Below are 12,818 nucleotides of genomic sequence, written 5' to 3'. Positions count from 1 at the left end.
GAAAATTATAATTAATATTTTTTAATATAAATAAATACATAAATATATGTATATACAAACATATATATATATATATAATCGAATATGGGTAGATGTTACTACATTCACCTCTATCTTCGTACCCGAAAATTCTCGTAGATTATCTATTTATTTAATGAAAGAAAAAATAACATTCATATCCTCCATCATTCGATTTAGAAGAAATTGTCACCCCTGATTTGACACTGGGAACAAAGAGTCATTATCACCAAGTCAACCATTGTAATATTGCATAAAAATTTAATCTAAAAATATACATTACATAAAAATTAGTGATAAAAACAATATTTCATAAATTATTTATATATTTTACTGATTTCAAAGGTAAGATAGTAAATATAATATATAGCAAGAGGTGTTTTATAAAATCGAAAAAACTTAAAAATTTCTAATAAAGTTTTTATTAATTATATATGGTATTTTAAGAATAATAAAGGAAATATACAAAGAGAGCAATATATTATTTATATAATTATTTAGTGAATATATATAAATATATATATATATATATATATTTGATATATTACGCGTCTAATCAGCACATATTCTATACATTTAAAAGCAAAATTGATTAAAAATAATCATCAGTGCCAAATTTAGAGAATTTTAAACACCCAATCCAAAAAAAAAAAAAAAAAAAACCAACTACTAGTAATAAATTTTTTCTGATTTAGAAAATAAAAAAAATAAATTTTACAAAATCCCAAAGTCAAGCATTAATTTGGTAATTTTATTCCATATATATATATGTGTGTGTGTATTAAATGTACCTCATGAATAATTATGTGCAAAATCATTGCATCATTAAGCAAATTTTTTAATGAATTTTTATTAAATCTTAATTAAATTTGTCAACTATCACAATAATTTCTATTTTTAATTTTTTTTTATACACAATGACATCGGCTTTGGATTTGACTTTAAAATTTCTTAGGCCATCTCCAACCACAAATTCTATTTTGGTGCAAATTTTGCACTAAAATAGTGCGATTTCTGCACCAAATACAACATCCATCTCCAACACATTTACTTCAAATCTTACACCAAAAAGAATATTCTCGAAATATTCTTTTTATTTTACATATTTTAATTATTATATTTTATTTATTATATTTAAATTTTGACTAATGATTGATTATTAATAAATTTAAATAATAATATTTAAGTTTATAATTTAATTATATAACACAAATTAATTTATATATAATATGAATTAATATACGAAAATTATTTAAATTGAAAATATGCAAACAAATTCAAACACAATACAGATACAACTTCAGGACCGTAGGATTAGATTTCCCATCTAGATCATGGCCGTTGGATGGATTCTATTCCTATCTACATCATAATCATATCCTTTGGATGGATTACATTCCTATCTACATCAAGACCGTAGGATTAGATTTCCTATCCAAATGATGACCGTTTGATTAGATTTCAATCCTATCTACAAAAGTACCGTTAGATCAGATTACATGTGATCTTGACCCTTTGATAAGATTACAATCTTATCGTCTTTTAAGTATAAATAAACTATATCCGGATCATAAAATCATAACACCTATAATCTCAATCTTATTATCATTTTTCCAAGCAAGCTAATGGCATCCAATGCTAGAACTGCTTCTTACAACGTTGAAGAAGACAAGATTATATGTCATGTATATCTTGACATAACACAAAATCCTATCACAGGTATCAACCAATCCAAAGACCAGTTTTGGACTCGTGTCGAAGAAGCTTACAACATCACCAAACCAAACTCTCTACAAATACGTAACAAAAGATCACTGCAGTGTCGCATGAAAGTTGTACTCCGTCACATTGGAAGATTAAGAGGATGCATTCGTCAAATTGAAACTCTCAAACCCAGTGGTGCATCTGAAGAGGATATTGTAAGTATTTTTTCTATAGATTATTTTCTTTACTAGTTTAAACTCTTATATGAGTCGTGTATTTTCATGCGGTTCAATAGAGCAAAAGATCTGTTCATGCAAGATTCTAATTATAGTAAAGGATTCAAATTTGATCATGTGTGGCATATTATGAAAGATATTAAAAATTCTCCAGTTACATCAATCCATCGAGTTCAGTTCCTAAAATTAATGTGACAAACTTGGATTCGTCACAGTCAGAAGCTCAGACACCAGAGACTCCAATAGCAGGTTCTCCTGCATTGCACTCATTTTCAATTAATTTAAGCAGAGATGAAAATACAGGTGACACTTCATCCGAGCGACCTATTGGAGTTAAAAAAGCTAAATTAAAGAAAAAAAAGATGATAACATTTCAGAATTATTATCTACGATGAAACAAGGGCATCACAATCTTATGAATATACTAGAAAAAGGCTTCACCGAACTTCATCAACATTATGATATTCAAATGCTAAAATTGCAAAATGATAAATTGAAATTGGAAAATCAACAAAAGAAAATTGAAACTCGACAACAAGAAATCGCATTAGTTGCCTTTCAAGAGGAGAATAGAGTTTTGTACATGGATTTAAGCACAATTGGCGATCCTGAAATGCGTAAAATAGTTCGAATTGAACGAGCAAAAATTATGCGGAAAAGAGAAAGACACGGACAACAAGATGTTGACACGTTTGGAAAATATTTGGGTGATTTTGGAGGATCCGGATCAAATTTACCAGATTATTGATTATCTAGTTTGTTTATCTTTTAAATGTATTTTCCTTTCGATTATTGTCTTTATATTTGCATTTGTATTTGAATTATGTGTTTCAAGTTGCATTTGTATTTAAATTATCATTTTCAATTTAATTATGAATTGTATTGTTATATTAATTTTTTGTATTTGTATTAAATTATATTAATTAAAAATCATTAAATCAAATTAGTTTTAAAATATTAATAATTAACATAAATAAATATTTTAAAAATAACAATTATTTTTTAAAAATTTTTATGATTAAATATCTATTTATTTAAAAAATAAAATAAATATTATATTATTATTTGAATAATAATTATAATTTTTAATACAAATTTTTATAATAAATACAAATAAAAAAATTTAAAAAAAATAAGACCCCTGCGCCAAATTTGGTGCAGAGGAAGGGGGCTCCGCTATGCACCAAAATAGCGCAGCCCCCATTGGAGATAATAAATCTACACTATGTTTTACACCATTTTGATGCAGCATTGGAGATGCTCTTAGGCTGCCTTTTGGGCCTAAAATCAAGTATATTATTTTTCTCGTTAGCTTGGGTGAGCCTAAAATATTACGACTGGGTAATATAATATATTCAATTGGGTAAGTATTTTTAAAAAAATATATAAAAAAATATGCTTTGATGCAATAATTGTATTCGTTAGGACAAAAATCGACACATGATGTTTGAGTAGTTTTACATTTAATCATGCAACGAGAATCATAGTCAAGATCAAATTTACTCTCATGAATTGCAAAGTACGTATTAGGAGGACTTAGAAAAGAAACAATAATTGTACCTGTAAGGCCCGAGAATTTGGATTACCATAATCTGAAATGATTTGGCGATAATTGATATGATTATAGAAGGAAAGGAGTAGACCGAAAAGACGGAAGAAAACATGGAATATGTGCGAGGACAGAGCACCTCGCGCATATGCGCGACAAGGAGCCGCGCATATGCGCGTGAGTGGCAGAAGACCTCGCGCATATGCGCGAGATATGTGCGCGCATATGCGCGAGATGTGCACCAGGTGAGTGCTGAGTCCAGAAGGCTGAGCGCACATGCGCGACCTAAAGACGCGCACATGCGCGAAATGTCCAGAGAAGTTGGCGCATATGCGCCGGATGGAGGCGCGCATATGCGCGAGTTGCATATGCGCGAGACGTGCAGTACGCACAATGCTCCACTTGCCTTACATGCAACGTATATATGTATATATATATATATGAATCACCTGTCATTCCTCTGAGGAAATGAACGAAAGTCTCCAGGAAAGATTTTAGTTTCGTGTGCTTCAAATTTTAATCGTGTTAAATCCGCCCGTCTGATTTTGAATCCGAGTACGACACCAAGTTCCTAGCGACGACAGCTACAACAGGACGTAAGTTTTGTTACGTTTAGATACGATTTGAAATTATGGTATTTCCAGAATCGGGTAGAATTCCTATATGTTGTTTTTACGATATCAGATATTGTATAATCGAAACCGGATCGAAGAACGAATATCGTATGAAATTGTTATGAATTTTCAGGGTTGATTTATTATGATTAGACCGATTTGATATCAGAATTGAAATTATAATCTATTATCGCTGGGGTTATGAGTTGTATTGATATCGATTATGCCTCGTAGTATTATATCTGTGACGTTGATATTGCTGGGGTTATTGAGACTGTATTGTTATACCGTTGAAACATCAGTGGATTGATATTAATCAGATTCAGTAGTGACTTCGATTATATTGTGATATCGTCGATATGGATTAGATTGTGTCTTGATTCGATATGGATCAGATTATGTTTGATTTGAGCATTGATCAGACTAAATTTTGAATTGAGTTGCATATTGAGATTGTGCCTATGCGATATTGTATTTCAGATTGATATGGACAGATTTGACTTCGAGACTTCGACTTCGTCAAACTGCGAAGACAAAGGTATAAATTTATGTTGATGTGGGATTGTACAACTCGAGTCCGATTGACCTGAGTTTCCCAAAATCACATACTTTACTTTATTGCATTGATATTTGCAATTGTATGAGATTGATACCTTTGATTTATTGATTTATGTATTGATTCATAAGCGGATACGCCTAATTGTGAATGAGTAATCTTGTGACAGTAGTGCCGGATAGTGATGGAATCGTCGCTGGCACATTGCACATTGCCACAGGATAGGATATTGGTGAAAATGCCAAAGTCTGTGACGGTTAGGTCAAGACACCGGATGTTTGGTTATATCGAAGTGGACAGAATTGGAGTTTCTTCTATTACTGATGTTCGATATGGAAAGAACCAAAGTCCGTGAATAAAAACATACCACCACCCCGATCGGGAGCGTAGGTGGGTGTATGTTCTTATTTCGATCGGGATCCCTAGATTAGGACGAGTCGAGTCAGAGTCCATGAGTCACTGAGTGTGATTCAGAGTTTATGTTTAGTCATGTGTCGGATTTGATACATGTTATATTCAGAGTTTATATTGATTCATGTTTCTGATTTTGATACATGTTATGAATGTTTATTTCATGCTTTTATAATGTTTATATGAAATGCATGTATACATGATTTATACTGGGAATATAATTCTCACCGGAGTTATCCGGCTGTTGTCTTGTTTGTATGTGTGCATGACAACAGGTGGGACATGATCAGGGTCAAGACAAGAAGAGAGAGAGATCATGATTAGAGTGGAGACTACGGACTTGGATTAAAGATAGGGTTAAACACTTGATAATTAGTTGTTAAACTTTAGTTTTTATTGAATGTAGATTGTACAGGACTTGTACTTTATACGAATCTGTATATTAGTTAGATTCCATTACGTTCCACAATTAAAGAAATTTTTTTTATGACCCAAATTACTTGAATTAATAAATTGATCCTAATGATGATTAAAAATTGAATTAGCATCCGGGTCCCCACAGTACCTGTCATAAGAGTAATTGACACGTGACGATTTGAAATCTGAGTTACAATTTTATCACTAATTATAATTTTTTTTAAACCAACAAAATATTTCATTTTCATTTTCTTTTTTTTCAAAATTTTGAAAACAATATTGCCCTTCCTCCATATGGGCCCATCTCTATTCCTTGCATGTAGATAGATACATACCATATAATAAGAGAAGAAATATACGAAATAATCAAATTTTGAATTTTGAATTTTGAAAAGGTCATGTGAAAATTATTTTCTACGAATAAAAAAAAATTTTGCTTATAATTTTTTAAAAAATCACCTTATTTTATTATTTGAACTTCATGTTTTGACTTTTATAAGTCTATACGATAGATTATCAGAATTTGATACTTATTTAGCTATATATTTTTATTTTTTTTAAAAAAAAAGCATTCTTATTAATTCTTATCATGATGCTTAATGGTAAAATAAATTCTTTTTAATTTAATTATAAAATACATTCTTATTAATTCTCATGTTCCGAAACATTCTTTAATTTGAGATATTATGAAAAGCATTATGATCATTTAAGACAATCTGAGTATTGTTGAAAATCTTATTTCCCGACATCTAACGATTTATATTATAAGATCGGCAAAAAAAACTTATAAAAGTACGTTGTTAAGTCAATATGGACAAATTTGTTTCTTCTGTTCTATTTTACTATCAATCACAAATAGGTTTTTTTTAGTTGTTCATAAGATTTATTTTTATTTTTTTTATGATTTTGTTGAAGATAAGTTTCGAGCTCAAGATGTCTCTATATATTGAGACATGACACCCCAACTGAGCTAAAGGCTAGTGCCTATTTCGATTCATTTTAATGTGTGATAAAATTGTGAATTATCATTTGTTGTAGCAATGATATTTTGGGTGTCGTGAAATTGACATAGGAATGAGAATGTTTAAGGACCGTGTATTGTATTATCATAAATCATATTTTGATTATCGATAATTTATGACATTGTAATGTTATAAAGTGCATGAAGTATATACATGACACATGTTACGGTTTTCAGCATAATTATCTGAGTATTATTTCAAATAAAATGAAACCAATTGCATTAGAAAGCTAATACATAGTACTAGAACTTTCATGTTTTGAGTTTTGTCCAAATCCATTTGGAAATAGGGGCAAAATCATCCCCAATTGTATCGTGTGCATTGCGGTTCTTGTACTGACTCATTTTGGGAGAACGAGCATAACTTGCGAATCCGATATCCAAATTGAGTGAGGTCAGTGGAAAATGAAAGTCAAGACATAGATCTACAAATTTCATGTTGATCACTTTTGCTAATTCAAAACCTAGCATTCCGGACAGAACATGGCGCGCTAGAGCACTACTTCTTTTGGGCCCCAAAGCGGCAGTATACCATCTGTTAGACAGAACCCGGAGCACTAGGGCGCAACATCATTATCGCCCCAGCGTGGCACGATAAAGTACGTGCAGGCAGAACTCGGCGCGCTAGGGCGCTATTTTGTTTTCGCCCCAGCACGTACCGCCTTAGTTGCACATGATTTAAGGCTGATAAGAATGAAGGGCTCTGCAATTCCTTTGGAGGCTTCGAGAGAGAAACGAGGAAATCGAATTCTATCGTCCAAATTGTTAGAGTAGGTGCCTGGCAAGCCACTTGTGGCTAAGGTTTTTATTGATTCTAATGTAAAACAATCTTTATTTCCATAATATTTTACAATTTTATTCGATTATGACATTATACTTTATCTGTATACCCATGCAAGCTGCATAGATAAAGTCCTTGAATATACAATAGGTACCATGAGGTCTGCGTCGCAACGTAAGATCATGAAACTCATTAAGAAGTGTACCGTATATTCTAAACAGGTTCCTAGTCGAATCAGCTGCCTAAAACAAGGATAAAAGTTGCTCGAGCTTGAGACTAGCATCTGTGGTGTAAATGCCATGTTTCATTGGCAAGGGCATGAAGATGTCCATACACACAGATGGTGATCATATGATGATGCACTGAATAACCCTCCCTCGGACTGTCCAAGTGGTTCTCACTTATTGAAAAGTGCAAATTGTGCACTTAAATTATCCTTATAATGTATATAGATTGTTAGTTTTCTTGGGCGGAATTATGCTTTTTTGTTATTTTTGGTGTGATTTCAGGAATCTAGGTAAGGCTACTACTTGGACGTGAAAATGAACGAAAATGACGATTAGAAGAAATTTGTGAGCACGGCCCAGCTCTGAAGGCAGCGAGACTCGCGCATATGCGCCAACAGAGGACCCCGCGCATATGCGCGGAGCTTGGGCGCGCATAAGCGCGCGAGAAGAAGCCCAACACAAAAGGACCCGCGCATATGCGCGAGTTTAGGGCGCGCATATGCACGCGACGCGATTTCCAGATTCCTCAGGTTTCGTCGTGGGCTTTAAAAAGGGAACAAAAAGAAAAAAAGAAGGAATAGCCGACATAACAGAGAAAAAAAGAGAAAAGTACTAAAAAGTTAGAGCCAACGGAGGATGGAACACGAAGAACGGAGATAGAAGATGTTGAGTCCGGATACGGAGACGCACTTTCATCTCTCGTCAACACATTTCTAATTCGGTTTTTTACTTTTACGTTTTTAATGATTACAAACAGCTTTTTGTATTGTTTTAGATTCGAGTATGAACTAATCTTATTTTCTAGAGATTGACGTAGTCGTGGTCGAACCTATGTTATTGACGTTTTGAATTTTTATTGAATTAATTCATTGTGTTTATTTGTGATTTCTTGTCTTTAATGCTTTTGGATTACTGGGCATAATTCGATTGATCAAATAATTAAGATCTAACACTCGAGAGAGTGAATTGAAATTAGGACAAGGGAAATCACATCGTCAGATGTTTATAACGTGCAAAAGACGTATAACTCTAATAAATCCATAAAAGGAACCTTGTTTGCATATATTATATGTTACGTGATTTTGAATATATATATTAAAATCAGTAATAGATAATATAGTTCTATTTATCACTTGAAAAATGGAATAGGAAAATTGCGAGTTCTTGGTTAGTAAACAAGATGCAATTTAATAATATGTTAGTCAATTTTAATTTAGCATAGGGGAGACCAGACGAAATCATATCTCTAAATTGATATATCCACTGAATTTCAACTGCGTGCTAAGAATTACAGGATTCATTATTATCTTTGAATTGATTATAAACTATCTCCTTGATGTTTCTAAATAAAGTTGAATTATGTCAATTATGGTACTTAATATAAAATTTTAAATACTTACTCCTCATGGGATCGATATCTATACTCATACCAGTACTAAAACTTGACACCGTACACTTGCGGTAGTGAAAACACGCGGCAAGTTTTTGACGCCGGGAGCAGGAGCAGGAGCAGGGAAGAAGGGAGGAGGAGGAGATGAGAGGAGAAGACGAGGAGTCCAGTGCCGGGTCTAAATCTCCAACTGTGGCGGAAGAGTTGTTGGAACTAAGACAAAAGATAAAGGTGTTGGAAGGGCAGCTGGAAAGTCGGGGTACCCCTCGGGCAATTGCTAAAGGATGCCCGTTTGCTGAGGTCATTGTCCGGGAACCTCTTCCCGGGAACTTCAAGTCCTCCAAAGTAAAAGAGTACGATGGAAATGCGGACCTCGAGGAACACCTGGCCAGGTTCGAGAATATGACCATGTTACACTGTTACACTGATTGAATCAAGTGTAAGGTGTTTCTCACAACATTGGTGTATTCTGCTCAGAGATGTTTGAGGGGTTAGCCCCTCAAAGTATTAACTCATTCAAGGACTTTCAGAAGGTGTTTTCACACCATTTCAACAGCAGCAAGAAGTACAAAAAGACTCCTTTTATTCTTTTTGAAGTCAAACAAAGCCTGGAGGAGAGTCTAAGAGCTTACATCTGAAGATTTAACAGAGTGGCTTTGGATGTTCCCACTTGTGCCACCGAAATGAAGACTACAGCATTCACCCAAGGTTTGAGGGAAGGTGAATTTTTCAAGTCGTTGACCAAGAAAGTGCCCGGGGACTTCGAGGACTTATTATCCCGGGCAGAAAAATACATCAATATGGAAGAAGCCCAGAAGCAGAAGAGGGAGGCCATAAGGAAGGAGAGAGGGTACGAGTGTCTAAGCCCGAAGAGAAAGGACAAAGAAAGGGTAATCCATGGCACTTTTCTCACCATGTGCCTCTAAAGATTGCCGGGGACAGGGAGGTCCAGGAGTGCAGTAGAGATCTGGCCCCGGATTATGAGCTATCCCGGCCTGAGAAAATAGGATTTTGCACTCTCCACAAAGTATGTTATCACAACACCGAGGATTGCAAAACGTTGAAGGGAGACTATGCCTTACCTTCCGTCCCGGGACCTAGTCAAGTCAACAAGAGACCGAGATTGCCGCCATGGACATCTTGGCAACCAGGGTCCAGTGCCCGGGGAGGAGATGTGAGGAGTAGTCCGAGGAGTGATCCAGGTAGGAGGAGAGAGCAAGACCCCGAAAGGAAGAAGACTTCACCCCCGGCTATGGGGGTAATCAAAATGATTTCTGGAGGATCCACTGATGGTGACTCTAACCGGGCGAGGAAATACAGGAGTAGGAGGGACTGCATTGAAGTAGATGGGATGAGGAGGGATGAGGAGGAATGAGGCGGTAATCAGCTTTGGCCCGGAGGATTTCAAGGGAGTGAATCTGCCCCATAATGATGCCCTAGTCATCCGGGTGGCCAACTATGATGTCATGAGGGTCTTTATTGACTCAGGCAGTTCTGTGAATGTAATCTTTAAAGAGGCCCTCATACAAATGGACTTGCAGGGTTATCATTTAGAAGCTGTGGAGACTGCACTCTTTGGCTTTGCTGGCCATGTGGTTTATCCGGAAGGAGAGATTGTCTTGCAACTAACTTTGGGCTCCCAAGATCTTAAAAAGACAGTGATGACCTCTTTCACTGTGGTGGACTCCCCATCATCGTATAACATCATTCTGGGGAGGCCGGCTATGAATGAGCTTAGGGCCGTGGCATCCACCCACCACCAAAAGATCAAGTTTCTAGTGGGAGCCCGGGTAGGAGAAGTCCGGGGAGATCAGCCTTCTTCTCGGAAATGCTATGTGGAAGCAGTTCGGGCCGATCAAAGTAAAACCAAGAGGGAGGGAAAGAAGGCCAGAGTTGATGAGTAGGAGGGGGAGTAGTGGAGAAGGGGGAAGTACATTTTGTGGCTGAGGAAGAGCAGGAGGTTGTAGAAGTTGGACCAGGCCAGCAAATCCGGGTGGCTCGAGACCTCGGTGCATCCACCCGGGTTAGTTTGATTAATTGTTTAAAAACTAATATGCATGATTTTGCCTAGTCCCAGCAGAAACTGACAGGGATCTCACCCCTGATATCTGAACATCATTTAAATGTTCTCCCGGGATCTCACCCGGTGAAGCAGAAGAAAAGACACTTTGGTACGGAAAAAGACAAAGTTATTGATGAACAGGTGAGAGATCTGCTGAAGGTCGACCACATTCGGGAAATTCAATTTTCTACATGGCTCTTGAATGTGGTGTTGGTGCCTAAGTCCACCGGGAAGTGGATGATGTGCGTGGATTTCCATTATCTCAACAAAGCTTGCCCCAAAGACCATTATCCCCTGCCCAGGATTGATCAATTGGTGGATTCCACCTCGGGTCTTGAACTGTTGAGTTTCTTGGATGCTTACCAGGGGTATCATCAAATCCCATTGGACAAGAGTGATCAAGATAAAGCCAGCTTCATCACCTCGGGAGGTACATTTTGTTATGTTGTAATGCCTTTCGGGTTGAAGAATGCAGGGGCCAGTTACCAGCGTCTCATGAACAAAGTCTTTGAGAAGCAATTGCGCCGGAATGTGGAGGTGTATGTAGACGACATTTTGGGCAATTCTAAAGAGGTTGCGGACTTCATTGCTGATTTGGAGGAAACCTTTGCCACTCTGATGCATTATGGAATCAAGCTCAACCCTGCCAAATGCATTTTTGGCGTAAAGAGTGGCAAGTTTTTGGGTTTCATATTGACAGACCGGTGGATTGGGGTAAATCAGGAGAAAGTCAAGTCCGTGTTGTGCATGCCATCTCCCCGATCTGTCAAAGAAGTGCAGAAGATGACCGGGAGGATTGCTTCCCTTTCTCGATTTATATCCCGGTCAGCACACATCAGTTACCCTTTCTTTCAGGTCCTAAGGAAGGCCCAATAATTCGGATGGGATGAGAAATGTGAACAGGCCTTCCAGGATTTGAAGATCCACCTTGCGGAGCTTCCTGTATTGCTCAAGCCGGAGCCCGGGGAGAAACTGTTTGTTTATCTATCTACTACGGAGTATACTGTCAGCTCAGTTCTGATAAAAGAAGAAGGCCCTGATCAAAAGCCTGTCTACTATGTCAGCCACGCTCTAAGAGGCCCCGAGCTTCGATACAGTGAAATAGAGAAGATTGCTTTGGCCTTGATCATGACCGCCCGGAAGCTGTGACCTTACTTTCTGTCGCATCAAATCATTGTTCTTACCAATAATCCTCTTGGCAGGATTATGACTCACTCAGAATTATCCGGGTGGATGATCAAGTGGACAATGGAGTTGGGAGAGTATGACATTGAATACAAGCCCCGGGTTGCCATCAAAGCGCAAGCCTTACCAGATTTCTTATCCGACATGGTTCAACCCGAGGAAGAAAAGGTGTGGAGGGTTTTCGTGGATGGGGCGTCTAGCCTTGCTGGATGTGGAGTGGGGGTGGTGTTAATATCTCCCCCGGGAGAAAAGATTAAATTGGCCCTAAGGATTGATTCCCGGGTAACTAATAATGAGGCCGAGTATGAAGCTGTCATTGCGGGTATCCGAGCTGCCCGGGAAACTAAAGCATCCAGGATTATTCTGTACTCTGATTCATAACTAATCACTCAGCAGATAAAGGGCGTTTATGAAGCTAAGGATGACAGGATGCTCAAATATTTATAGCTCATCCAAGCCCAAGCGGAAATTTTTGTGGATTGGAGTATTGAACAAATACCCCGGGAGGAGAATTGAGAGGCATATGCTCTGGAGAAAATGGCTGCTTCTTTGTCAGAAGTCAGCACCCGGGAAGTCTTGCATGTTTCCCGATTGGTCTTTTCTACTGAAGAAGAAGCATTATCGACATTTGAGAATTCCTGGATGAC

At 36.8% G+C, this 12,818-nt stretch overlaps 1 protein-coding gene across 1 annotated transcript; it reads left to right on the top strand.

Moving 5' to 3' along the window:
• Positions 1-1,643: 1,643 nt before the first annotated feature.
• LOC142520162 (uncharacterized) lies at positions 1,644-2,706 on the top strand. The gene is made up of 3 exons (XM_075623160.1): positions 1,644-1,937; positions 2,174-2,261; positions 2,360-2,706. Exons 1-3 carry the CDS (start codon positions 1,644-1,646, stop codon positions 2,704-2,706), a joined length of 729 nt encoding a protein of 242 aa, XP_075479275.1.
• The last annotated feature ends 10,112 nt before the right edge of the window (positions 2,707-12,818 follow it).

This window comes from Primulina tabacum, chromosome 12, assembly GCF_025594145.1.
Source record: "Primulina tabacum isolate GXHZ01 chromosome 12, ASM2559414v2, whole genome shotgun sequence".
Classification (NCBI taxonomy): domain Eukaryota; kingdom Viridiplantae; phylum Streptophyta; class Magnoliopsida; order Lamiales; family Gesneriaceae; genus Primulina; species Primulina tabacum.
The sequence above is the reverse complement of the archived record's forward strand: the minus strand, read 5'-3'. Positions and strand labels throughout refer to the sequence as shown.